At 41.8% G+C, this 13,164-nt stretch overlaps 1 protein-coding gene across 2 annotated transcripts in view; it reads right to left on the reverse strand.

The window, feature by feature from the left end:
• Positions 1–13,164, reverse strand: part of BTBD9 (BTB domain containing 9) — a 205,881-nt gene that overhangs the window by 29,780 nt on the left and 162,937 nt on the right. For both annotated transcript variants that reach the window (XM_063444128.1, XM_063444127.1), the window contains exon 9: positions 5,965–6,072. In XM_063444128.1, coding sequence (XP_063300198.1) covers positions 5,965–6,072 — 108 coding nt within the window. The remainder of the gene's footprint in view (positions 1–5,964; positions 6,073–13,164) is intronic.

Genomic DNA, 13,164 nt, shown 5'->3' on the forward strand with positions numbered 1-13,164 from the left:
GTCTTCCCTCCCACGGCAGATTGCCTGCTCCCGCGGCCACAAGAGCGCAGAGTGACTGTCTGTCTACAGAGCAGGCCAGTCACTCCCCCTTCCCTCCAACTCGCAGTGCCAGAGGAGCATCTGGTCTGCTTCAGTTGGAACTGGAGGACGGGTGTCTCATCTTATGGTAGGGGAAGAGGAGCTTGGGGAACCTTCCTGTATAGTGTGTTGAATTGGGGAGGGGGCAAGTGTATTAATTTGAAGGAGGCAGGGGTTAGTGTTTTCATTTGAGGGAGGGGGCAGTATATTAATTTGGGAAGCGTGGGCTAAGTGTATTAATTTGAGGGAGGGAGAGGGCCGTATGTTAATTTGGGAAGGGTGGGGGGCAGTGTATTAAATTGGGAGAGGGAGAAGGCACTGTATGTATTTAAGGGGTGAAGGGGGAACTGTATTAATTTAGGGGAGGGAGGGTGCCAGTGTATTAAATTGTGGGGGGGGGGGGGGCAGTGTATTAAATTGGGGGAGTGAGTAGGCACTGTATTAATTTGGGGAGGGTTTGGGGAGGGGGGGGGGCGATCAGTGTATTAATTTGAGGGCCACTGTATTAAATTGGGGGAGGGAGTGGACAGTGTATTAAATTGGGGGAGGGAGTAGGCACTGTATTAATTTGGGGAGGGTGGGTGCCAGTGTATTAAATTGGGGAGGAGAAGCAGTGTATTCATTTGGGGGAGGGAGGGGGACAGTGTATTAAATTGGGGGAGGGAGGGGGAAGTGTATTAGAGTGGTGATGGGGGGGGGGAGGGCAGTGTGTTAAAGTGGTAGGAGGGGGCAATGTGTTAAATTGGGGGAGGGGGCAGTGTGCTAAATTGGGGGGAGGGCAGTGTATTAAACTAGGGGACGTAGGGGTGCATTGTATTAAATTAGGGTAAGGGAGGAAGGGCAATGTATTAGAGTGGTGGTAGTGGTGGCAGTGGGTTAAATTGGGGAAGAGGGACAGTGTATTAAATTAGAGGAGGGAGGGGGCAGTGAATTAAATTGGCAGAGTGGGGGCAGTGTATTCAATTAGAGTGGAGGGAGAAGGGGCAGTGTATAAGATTAAGGGGCAGTGTATTAGATTGGGTGTAGGGGCAGTGTATTAGAATGGGTGTAGAGGGCAGTGTATTAGAACACACTCATAGGCCTTCAAAATCAACAAGATAACATAATTTGTTTTTTTACAGCTGTGCAACAGCATACATTCACCATTTCAGTCCCATTACCAAACCTTTCTTAATATGTCAAGGTAGTTGACATTGGTTATATGCAAATACACGTGTGATGGACCGCCTGCCACCCCGACTGGGTGCCTCTGTCAATCGATGCTCCTAGTGCACCCTGAGGACTCCAAGCACTCCACCGGACACCATAAGCACTGTAGACCCCACGAACCACTGCAGCTTGGTTGGGGTTTCACCGTCCTCCACCCACCCTGGACCCAAGACCAGGATCCAGCTTACAGTGGGTGAACTTCTCCTCCAAGAGAGTATAGCTGTGAAGCTCTTACAAGAGCTAGTGGTTATAAATTGTATAGCAGATCCCTACAAACACGAGGCGAGGCTCTATGTTGAGGGTGAAGTAAGACTGAATTTTAATGGTGCCACACTGGCCTTTTATGACAATCCCCATGCAAGGGGTACGCCCACATGGACCTTGTTGGGGACTCCAACACAAAGACAAAGACAAAGACCAATAAGAACAGTGATTAAATGCATGACACTCCTATAACAAACATACGATCCCTCCCCTCTGCCTGGGAGATAATTGAGTCAGATACTGTATTAACCCAATTATTGCCAGGCAGAAAAAACACAAATTTTTCAAGTCCCATAAGTACCCCAAAACACAATATCCCCACAACATCCCCTGATAGCCCTGATCTGGGTGACCAACATATCCAAAAAACACCCAGATCAGTTCAGGGGTTCATGAATTTTATGGAAGTCATTTATTTGACCGACCGCAGGCATGGTTCCATAGCCCAAAATAGTTCCATAGAATTGCGGCTAAGTGCCGCTGGAGGACTGACCGGGAACCGCAAAGTTTTCATGCTGAAATAGTTCCAGGGCATTCGCGGCTAAGTCCCCCTGAAGTCTATTTGCGGTTTTGGTCCATGCGAACAAGATGGCTTCGGGAGTTCAAAGTGCCGCTTCGAACGTTTGAATTGTTCCTGTTATAAGTCCTAACAGGCACAAATAGTGTTTTCAACCAGGGTTTTACACAGGGACCATAGTCACAGGGTAAAAGGATGGCAAGTATGCCCCTCCAAGGACCTGTGATGAGGTCCAATTCGTCACAGCACGTCTCCTTAAAATAAAATCGCTCTTTTGTTTACTTTGAAGCCCTAAAAGCGTGAGGACGTCCAGTGTCAGTTAGGCAACTTTTTCTAAATAAACCTATGTTTCTATAAAAAAACTGAAGTTTTAGTTTTTTTTGCGGCCTACATTAACTTAAACCTTGTTTATTTGGCCCGTGTTAGCCTTTGAGTTCGACATGCATGGTGTACATTAAACTGTAGTTGTTCTGTTGGACTTCTAGAATAATTTTACTGCTCCAATGGCACAAACAAGTTAAGTCAAAAATAGATGTTCAAAGTTAATGTTTTCAAGAAACAATATCATCTAAACTTGACAGTTTTCTAAAAGTGTATTTTAGACAATATTTTCCAGAGTATTATATAACTGTGATTGAGCGTGGGTATTCTGAAATAACAATGATGCAGAATAAAACGGGTTAGACAGAATTAACAGAAAATTTCACTAACAATAACACGAAAAAAAGTGTTAACATGAAAAAAATAAAATATATATATAAATATATTGTAAATACATAACACATGTTTATAGTACAAGTCTCAGTAATATTTAGCAAAGTGATTCTGGACAAGACAGGTTAACTTTCAGAGACAGGAAACCATAATTAATTGAACGGAGCAGCAATGAAATAAGGCAAATAGCAAAAGAAACGCTTCCTGATGGATTACATCAACAAGAAGGAATTAGGGACGGCTGTTAAAATACAGCGGATTTGCGGTCACAAGCTACTTTAATTAGATGTACAAGCAAGGGTCTGTGTTTGCGTTTTTCCTCATTTAATTGGATATTTGCCTTCCACTTTAAAAAAAATACATTCATGTAAATCAAGAAGTAATGTCAGGTTTGCCAACCAAGGACGTCTTCTGATTCAGACATAGGGATCAATTTAATATTATTGGAAAAAACCTGTCGAAAATAATCAACTAGCTCCGGCATCACATACTTTTAGAATTTCCACTTGCTTAAGTATCATCTGAAGTCAGACAAGATTGAAAAATATTGGAAATGATCCCAACTTGAGAGAGCAGAAGTGATTATGGTTCTTATATAGCGGAAGTTCCAATGCTACATACAGTATCAGTTCCAGCCATATTTGGCCGGCACTGACCGTGTCAGTTGAATCTGCGGCATGTAGTGTTTATGGTGATTAGACGGTCCCTTTAACTCTATCACTGTAAAAAGGGACAGTATGTATTATTATTGTGAATCAGGCAGATTGGTAGATATCGCAGTCACGGTCAATGCAATATGGATTTTTTATGTGATAAACTTTCCCACCTTAGAGGAAAATCAATTGTTTCTCAGCAACAAAGCATTTATTCTTCATTTATATTTAATTAGAAGAAGAAAAAAATACTAATTATGCGCATGCTATATTGTAATTATAGAATGGTTTATGCAGCATTAGTATAAATAATCAAGTATTTCTATTATATTATAAAACTGTAATAAAGTGGGTGATTCTGTAACATCTTAGCTCTGAATACTAATTAAGACGTAGTTTTTCGGGACGATTGTAAGAAAATCCATCAAACTTTGTGTTCCTGTTTCATCTGCCAAACAGAGACTCACGTTTTTATTAGTTTTTTAAACCACTTAAAGGCATTATAATGAATTATTTCATTTATTTTACATGTTTTTGGGTCACTAAAAATAAATATCTAGTTACATACAATGATTTGATGGGGTTATGCTGTTTCAAACTAATTAGTGCTAAGTATCCGCAGAGCGGGAGCTGTAAGGATGTCACAGTATCTAGTATAGCGATTCCCAGCCCGCAGTGTTAATTTGGGATTGCTATAGGCAGAGGCTTGTTTTATCTTTATCCTGAATCTGTGTAATGTGGTCTCCTTTTCAGAGAATGTTATACAGACACTGACTGGCGGTGCGCAGTAAAGGAAAACTGGTGATTTAGATCCCTCAGTGTTTTTCAGATATCAGCCTAGGCTTAGATTCTATTGATGTGACAAGAGAAAAAAATAGATATATATTTTTTTAAAAAGCAGCAGCCACCAAACCGTTCTTTCTACAAGTCAAGGCCTCTGTCCACTTTGCACGTAATATGGTTGAAGGTTCGAGAAGCCCCGCAGTGTGAGGTTTCAGCTTTTATTATAAGATTTCTCTTAGTGTTATACCCCCGAATGTCAGGTACCAGCCCCTAGACCAGCTTTCACCCCACACATTAATTCTTTTCAGCGATCATGGCCTCAAAAAAGCAAGAATCAGTGTCAGCACATGGATAGCAGACACATGGGTACGCGAGGCTGTGTATGTCTAATGAGCTGAATAAAACAAATCAAACGTCTGACAGAGCCACGGGTACCAAACCATGGGGTTCACAGAGTGTGCTCACTGAAATTAAGCCTGCTCGGGGTCAAATATGATCTACAGAACTATTAGAACTCACTGCTTCGTGAGTGTGCCATCCATGCACACGGAGAGCTGGCTGGACATGTTTGTTTAACTTTGCTCGGAGCGGCTACGGCTGTCAAATTAGAGCCACGGCGTGATAATAAGCCCCTTATAGCACGGACTAATTCATTCCAAACACAGTAATTTGCTACAGTCAAAAAGGTTAGCTCAATGAACTTCAAATTGCCTCTGACCATTCATGCCCAGACAGGCAGATTCCTAAACAATAACGCTCGTCAATATCCCAAGCTGGCCGACATCAGCAAATTTATCATAAACGCTTGCCCTTTAAGGGAAAGTAAAACAAAGAAAAAGTGAAGCAGAGATTTTCATTACTGTCATTTTATGTAAAAGAAAAGAAGGGACGAGGCACGGAAAGAATAAATCTACATCCGGCATTTCAAAGGATGACAATTACATGGGCCGGTAGCATTAATTGGCTACTATAATAGAGGAGCAGCGAGCTTATCAAGGATGATAACAAACAGCCTCCGGATTCTGTCCTCTGCGCTTCTCACGGAGACAGACAGCGAGAAAGAGGTTAGAAATAGGCTGTCTGCGTAAAGCTTTGAGGAGCGAATTATTAATATAGACACAGGTTTCAGTACATCAGCCCAAAGAGCAGAATAACAATTTCCTTCTGCTTTTTTGTTCTGGAGTCTGACGAGAAGACTTCTCTCCTTCGGCAGTGACATCAGATGACATCAATCATGCCATTCTAACCTTTACTACAGCGACTTTCTGCATGGCTTGCATTAGACTCTGTCTAATAAGAGCTAAGTGCTGACAACGAAGCAGAGCTCCCACCTAACAGCTCTGAGAGTTACAAGCTGAAATTATAAAATTAAAACCACCCAGAGCGTAATGGCAGGCTGCTGGGAGAAACGGCGGCTTCGCCTCTGGTCAGAAGACCCTCTGTACCAGTGTGGAGACCAGTATGTAAAAAGATGTATCAGAATGTGTGAGCGATGAGCCATTAAATTATGACTGTGTTTGTTTACCAGCGTTTAATCCGGTTTTAGTGCATTATTATTTTTTAATTATGTAAAACAAGTGCCCAGGTATAAGTGTCAGGGAGCAGGTGGGCTAATACTGTTGATATCTATTCAGTCGCAGGACGAAAGGAAACGGATTTCCCATCTAAAAGCATTTATTGTAGGCTCGCAGTATGAACTGTCCCAAGTAAACTGCGTAATCACAAACACCTTCCGATTAAACTCACCTGCAAGGAACCTTCGTCCGATCCGCCACCATCGTCCACTGCTGCTGATTGGTGGAAACTTCAACATAGTAACTGTAACTACGATCATCGCAATCCCACAACAGCAATCTGTGAGGAGATAAAACAAGAATCATGTTATTAACTCTATAACTGCAATCTGTGATTTATAACAGGAATCATATGATTTATTATATAACTGCAATCTGTGATTTATAACAGGAATCATACGATTTACTGTAAGAGTCCGGTACAGTTCTGATTTATTCTACAGGAAATGTTATTAAGGTATTTCCACAGTGTACATTTATTGGAAAACTGGCTCTGCGTGTTATTTTGGTGAATCCCTTTTCTTTGAATCAGATACAGTATTCCAGCCCCCATGGAATTTAGAATGTATCCATTATTTAAAGACCTGGGTTATTGTGGTCATGTTAAAGGGCAGTACAATTATTTTTAAGGTATTCGATTTTAGAAGCCATTCAAGTAGTTATGTTGTGTCGCATTCGCTACAGCATTTGGCAACTTGAAAATAATGGAAAAACTAAGTTTGATTTATTTTGACACAAGAAAATGTAGCAGGAATTTTTGTGTTACATTCCAGTTTAACATCCTAAACCAGGGGTAGGCAACCTTTTAGCAGCACTGTGCCGATATAGGATTGTGATGTCCCGTAGCGTGCCGATCCTATTTTTTTTAAATGAGGTGTATATGCTGCCGTATTCTGCTTGTTATTTTTACTGTAATTGCTTTGTATCGTTGTATTTGTGCGTATATGAGCTATTATATTGTATATGTTCATTAGTAGTTTATGGTATCGTGTATGATACCTATGAATGTGGGCTGTGTATGAGGGCTGCTTGTGGAATTGTGTGTGGATGGATATGTCACATTGTGTGTTTGGTAGTGTGTGATGGCTGTTTGGGGTATTGCATGTGAGAGACTGCATGTGGATTGTTAGTGGTGCGTTTGTGGGAATTGTGTGGTGTGTGTGTGGGCTGTTCGTATTATTTGTATGAGGGGAGGGTTATTGTGCATTTCTGTGTATATCTAGCAGTGTGGGTGGGTTCCAGTGGGGACCAGGCTGGCGGTACACGTCAAGGACAGGAGCTGCGATAGCGGTTGAGGGCTGCTCTACTACAGTGTGGATTCCCATTCACAAGTGCTGGGAAGAAGTGATCCAAGATCACTTCTTCTATGTGCTGCAATGCATGATTTGAGGATTGTCCTTTATCACCTTTCGTACTAGCAAATATCTGAAGTTTTACTGGGACTCCTGATAGGCCAGAGTGCGTTTGGGTCTAGCAGCCTTGAGTGCCGTGCAAAGACACATCGAGTGCCGTAGGTTGCCTACCTCTGTCCTAAACCGTGCTCCCATTTAAAAGAAAATTCTTTTTAAAAAAATCTGTTTAACCGCTTTAGTTTTTGTGCGTGTGGCAGATTTTACAGAATTTAGTATTTCTTATCAGACCTGAATGAAATCACGGCATATTGGGCAGAATGCAATCATACAAACACCATAAAGCCGACATGTGTCTTGATATATACATTCACTGGCAACGTGACCATTACCGATAGCATGTCCTCACCACATGCAGAGCACACTATGTTTCAAGGTACACAGGGTAGGAAGCAAGCTGAAGTAAAGATATATTTAAAGCTCACACAGGAGTGGGTTTGAAGTCAAATTAATAATGAACTCCACCTCTAGTGGCTGTCCAATGAACTCCACCTCTAGTGGCTGTCCAATGAACTCCACCTCTAGTGGCTGTCCAATGAACTCCACCTCTAGTGGCTGTCCAATGAACTCCACCTCTAGTGGCTGTCCAATGAACTCCACCTCTAGTGGCTGTCCAATGAACTCCACCTCTAGTGGCTGTCCAATGAACTCCACCTCTAGTGGCTGTCTAATTATCTCAACCTCTAGTGGCTGTCTACCATGACATAGTGTAATATTTAGTGAGTTTTTGGCCATCTGAGGTTGTATTTAGCTAATATAAAGAACTACGAAGGAACAGGTGATTGTTATTATAGCCTATGTAAAACCATAGAATTCACAGACGGTGCACTTTCTTTTTCCATGACTGTAAATAAACCGGATGTGACAATTCCCCTTTCAAAGTGCTTTCTAAAATATATATTTTTTTTCCCCTCAATATTTGTTATGTCACTTTCGCATTAAAGAACTTGGCTAAATCTTAAAGTAAATTAAAGTAATCCATGATAAATCGTTGGGTACTGTGCAGTTTTGCTGTTAAAAGCTAAAATATTCATCGATAAAAAGCATGAAAATAATGTCAAAATGGCATGAAAATGTTTTTCTTAAAAACAGGCAACTAATTCGACACGTCAACATGCAGTCCTTTGATCATTGGATCAACTGCACGTGTTCAGATTTGGGCCTTTAAAGCAGAGATAGTGTAAATTAGACAAAGATGCCGCTTGCGATGAAGGCACTAACAGCACAGCAGAGATAAAGGGGGAGAACGAGGAGATCATCCGATAAGAGAACCTTGCACCTCTTCTTATTTTGATAAATAGCAGCTTTATCAATCTGTAATGCTCTAAGCTTCTGCACATCTTATAATCGGGGATTAAAGAGGGACGACCCCTAACTTCACTCAGAAAGGATTTTAGATTTGGGGCAACATGTAGGGATTTCTAACAGTTTGTAAAACTTTTATCAAGGCTAAGTTAACTCCGACATTACAGCGATAGTCCTTGATTGTACTATGCAAATGAAAAGCTGTGAAATTTTCATAAAGATAGAATATTTAATCTTCATAAATATTTATTAATCTAAATAAACATCGAACTGGAATTTCTCTGAATACGAAAAGAAATAAGATAAAACAGGGAATACCTTGACTAATAAACCTGCGGATCTCTGGCCAAAGCTAGCTTCCTCCAGGTGCAAACTGCATTTCCCATAACAAGCATCTTGTAATGTGCACGAAATGTCAGTGCGGAGCCTATGCTGGGTTATTTCTAAGAATCAATACGGTCAGGATTTTTTACTAAAGTAAGAATTATCGATTATTCAAAGATAATTTAAAATTACAGACAATAATTGCTCAACTGGAAGCAACAATCACAATATTGGTCTTAAATTTGAAATTTACTCTGAATTCACCTTTAACTCCCACCAGTTGTCACTTTAGTAAATAACACGGTTTATACTTTGCCGTCACCGACAGCCAGGGTCACAATTAGAGTCAATGATTCGGGGTCAGAGAGCTGTCTAATGCTTCTAAAAAGATGCACTGGGTTTAATGCTGGTCATAGAGATGCGCTGGGTTTAATGCTGGTCATAGAGATGCGCTGGGTTTAATGCTGGTCATAGAGATGCGTTGGGTTTAATGCTGGTCATAGAGATGCGCTGGGTTTAATGATTGTCATAGAGATGCGTTGGGTTTAATGTGCCATAGAGATGCGTTGGGTTTAATGTGCCATAGAGATGCGTTGGGTTTAATGCTGGTCATAGAGATGCGTTGGGTTTAATGCTGGTCATAGAGATGCGCTGGGTTTAATGCTGTCATAGAGATGCGCTGGGTTTAATGCTGGTCATAGAGATGCGCTGGGTTTAATGCTGTCATAGAGATGCGTTGGGTTTAATGCTGGTCATAGAGATGCGCTGGGTTTAATGCTGTCATAGAGATGCGTTGGGTTTAATGTTGGTCATAGAGATGCGCTGGGTTTAATGCTGTCATAGAGATGCGCTGGGTTTAATGCTGGTCATAGAGATGCGCTGGGTTTAATGCTGTCATAGAGATGCGCTGGGTTTAATGCTGGTCATAGAGATGCGCTGGGTTTAATGCTGGTCATAGAGATGCGCTGGGTTTAATGCTGGTCATAGAGATGCGTTGGGTTTAATGCTGGTCATAGAGATGCGCTGGGTTTAATGATTGTCATAGAGATGCGCTGGGTTTAATGCTGTCATAGAGATGCGCTGGGTTTAATGCTGGTCATAGAGATGCGCTGGGTTTAATGCTGGTCATAGAGATGTGCTGGGTTTAATGCTGGTCATAGAGATGCGCTGGGTTTAATGCTGGTCATAGAGATGCGCTGGGTTTAATGTGTCATAGAGATGCGTTGGGTTTAATGCTGGTCATAGAGATGCGTTGGGTTTAATGCTGGTCATAGAGATGCGCTGGGTTTAATGCTGGTCATAGAGATGCGCTGGGTTTAATGCTGGTCATAGAGATGCGCTGGGTTTAATGCTGGTCATAGAGATGCGCTGAGTTTAATGCTGGTCATAGAGATGCGCTGGGTTTAATGATTGTCATAGAGATGCGTTGGGTTTAATGTGCCATAGAGATGCGTTGGGTTTAATGTGCCATAGAGATGTGTTGGGTTTAATGCTGGTCATAGAGATGCGTTGGGTTTAATGCTGGTCATAGAGATGCGCTGGGTTAAATGCTGTCATAGAGATGCGCTGGGTTTAATGCTGGTCATAGAGATGCGCTGGGTTTAATGCTGTCATAGAGATGCGTTGGGTTTAATGCTGGTCATAGAGATGCGCTGGGTTTAATGCTGTCATAGAGATGCGTTGGGTTTAATGTTGGTCATAGAGATGCGCTGGGTTTAATGCTGTCATAGAGATGCGCTGGGTTTAATGCTGGTCATAGAGATGCGCTGGGTTTAATGCTGGTCATAGAGATGCGCTGGGTTTAATGCTGGTCATAGAGATGCGCTGGGTTTAATGCTGGTCATAGAGATGCGCTGGGTTTAATGCTGGTCATAGAGATGCGTTGGGTTTAATGCTGGTCATAAAGATGCGTTGGTTTAATGCTGGTCATAGAGATGCGCTGGGTTTAATGATTGTCATAGAGATGCGCTGGGTTTAATGCTGTCATAGAGATGCGCTGGGTTTAATGCTGGTCATAGAGATGCGCTGGGTTTAATGCTGGTCATAGAGATGTGCTGGGTTTAATGCTGGTCATAGAGATGCGCTGGGTTTAATGCTGGTCATAGAGATGCGCTGGGTTTAAAGCTGGTCATAGAGATGCGTTGGGTTTAATGCTGGTCATAGAGATGCGCTGGGTTTAATGCTGGTCATAGAGATGCGTTGGGTTTAATGCTGGTCATAGAGATGCGCTGGGTTTAATGATTGTCATAGAGATGCGTTGGGTTTAATGCTGGTCATAGAGATGCGTTGGGTTTAATGCTGGTCATAGAGATGCGCTGGGTTTAATGCTGGTCATAGAGATGCGCTGGGTTTAATGCTGGTCATAGAGATGCGCTGGGTTTAATGCTGGTCATAGAGATGCGTTGGGTTTAATGCTGGTCATAGAGATGCGCTGGGTTTAATGATTGTCATAGAGATGCGCTGGGTTTAATGCTGTCATAGAGATGCGCTGGGTTTAATGCTGGTCATAGAGATGCGCTGGGTTTAATGCTGGTCATAGAGATGCGCTGGGTTTAATGCTGGTCATAGAGATGCGCTGGGTTTAATGCTGGTCATAGAGATGCGCTGGGTTTAATGCTGGTCATAGAGATGCGTTGGGTTTAATGATTGTCATAGAGATGCGTTGGGTTTAATGCTGGTCATAGAGATGCGTTGGGTTTAATGCTGGTCATAGAGATGCGTTGGGTTTAATGCTGGTCATAGAGATGCGTTGGGTTTAATGCTGGTCATAGAGATGCGTTGGGTTTAATGCTGGTCATAGAGATGCGTTGGGTTTAATGCTGGTCATAGAGATGCGTTGGGTTTAATGCTGGTCATAGAGATGCGTTGGGTTTAATGCTGGTCATAGAGATGCGTTGGGTTTAATGCTGGTCATAGAGATGCGCTGGGTTTAATGATTGTCATAGAGATGCGTTGGGTTTAATGTGCCATAGAGATGCGTTGGGTTTAATGTGCCATAGAGATGCGTTGGGTTTAATGCTGGTCATAGAGATGCGTTGGGTTTAATGCTGTCATAGAGATGCGTTGGGTTTAATGCTGGTCATAGAGATGCGTTGGGTTTAATGCTGGTCATAGAGATGCGCTGGGTTTAATGCTGGTCATAGAGATGCGTTGGATTTAATGCTGGTCATAGAGATGCGCTGGGTTTAATGCTGGTCATAGAGATGCGCTGGGTTTAATGCTGGTCATAGAGATGTGTTCGGTTTAATGATTGTCATAGAGATGCGTTGGGTTTAATGCTGGTCATAGAGATGTGTTCGGTTTAATGATTGTCATAGAGATGCACTGGATTGGCTAATATCCCTGATAGCAGCGCATGCACCATGTGTTCTCAATGATTTTTTATGAGAAGTATTTGATTGGTTAACAGTCATCAAGACCGATGACATAACCAGAGGTGTATCGGGCTGTGGGGAGGAGTCTGTCCTTGTAGTGAAATAAAGGTAGGTTTAATGGCAGAATAATCCAATAGCAAACACGTCTAATTAAAATACTAATTTAAGAATAAATAGTTCAACAAATAAATACACTGGAAAAGTATGATATAATGTAGTTATGAGCTACCCATGATCCCACCGATACTTTCCTTCATTTTCCCAAGTGCGACAATGAAAATTAGGCTTTGGCCTCCAGGCCCCATGAAGGTAGTACCCCAGTGTGCCATGCTCTCCGAGTGATCTAGTAAGGGTTAATATAAAAGTGCAGAGGTGTTGACAATTGCCCTGGAACACCGACTCCTTGTACTGTACCTTATGCAAGAGATCTGATAATGTTACATTACTAGTAAATCATATTAATGGTAATGATGTATTAAATGGTTTCAGGTAGATTTACAGATGACAGACACATTAGGTAATGTTGACTGAGCTCTGTACGGAGCCGTGATGGCGTCAAATAATGAATAGAACGTTTGGGTGCACAAAAAAAAGAAGACAAACAGAGGAACAAGTACGCATTTTAAGATCCAGCACAGATTGGAGAGAATGCACATTCTAAACGGCACAATCCCGTGAAGATGTCCTGCTGGTCGGAGATGTTTTACTTGGAGTTAATTGGAAAAAAAATAGCATTTACAAAACACAGTAATAATTATTGCTGTGTAATTAAACACATTCACACAAATGTACAAATTAGTTATACAGTGTGCTTTCTAACAGGGTGTAAAGGAAATTAACTAACTGCTATTGTGGTTAATGAAAATCAAGCAGATGTGGGCTTCATGCTGATAAAAAGTTAGGTCCCTCGACTGTTGTAAACAATAGAAGTATTACAAACTATGTAAACTTTTGTTTTCT

Source organism: Pelobates fuscus, chromosome 2 (assembly GCF_036172605.1).
Source record: "Pelobates fuscus isolate aPelFus1 chromosome 2, aPelFus1.pri, whole genome shotgun sequence".
Classification (NCBI taxonomy): Eukaryota; Metazoa; Chordata; class Amphibia; order Anura; family Pelobatidae; genus Pelobates; species Pelobates fuscus.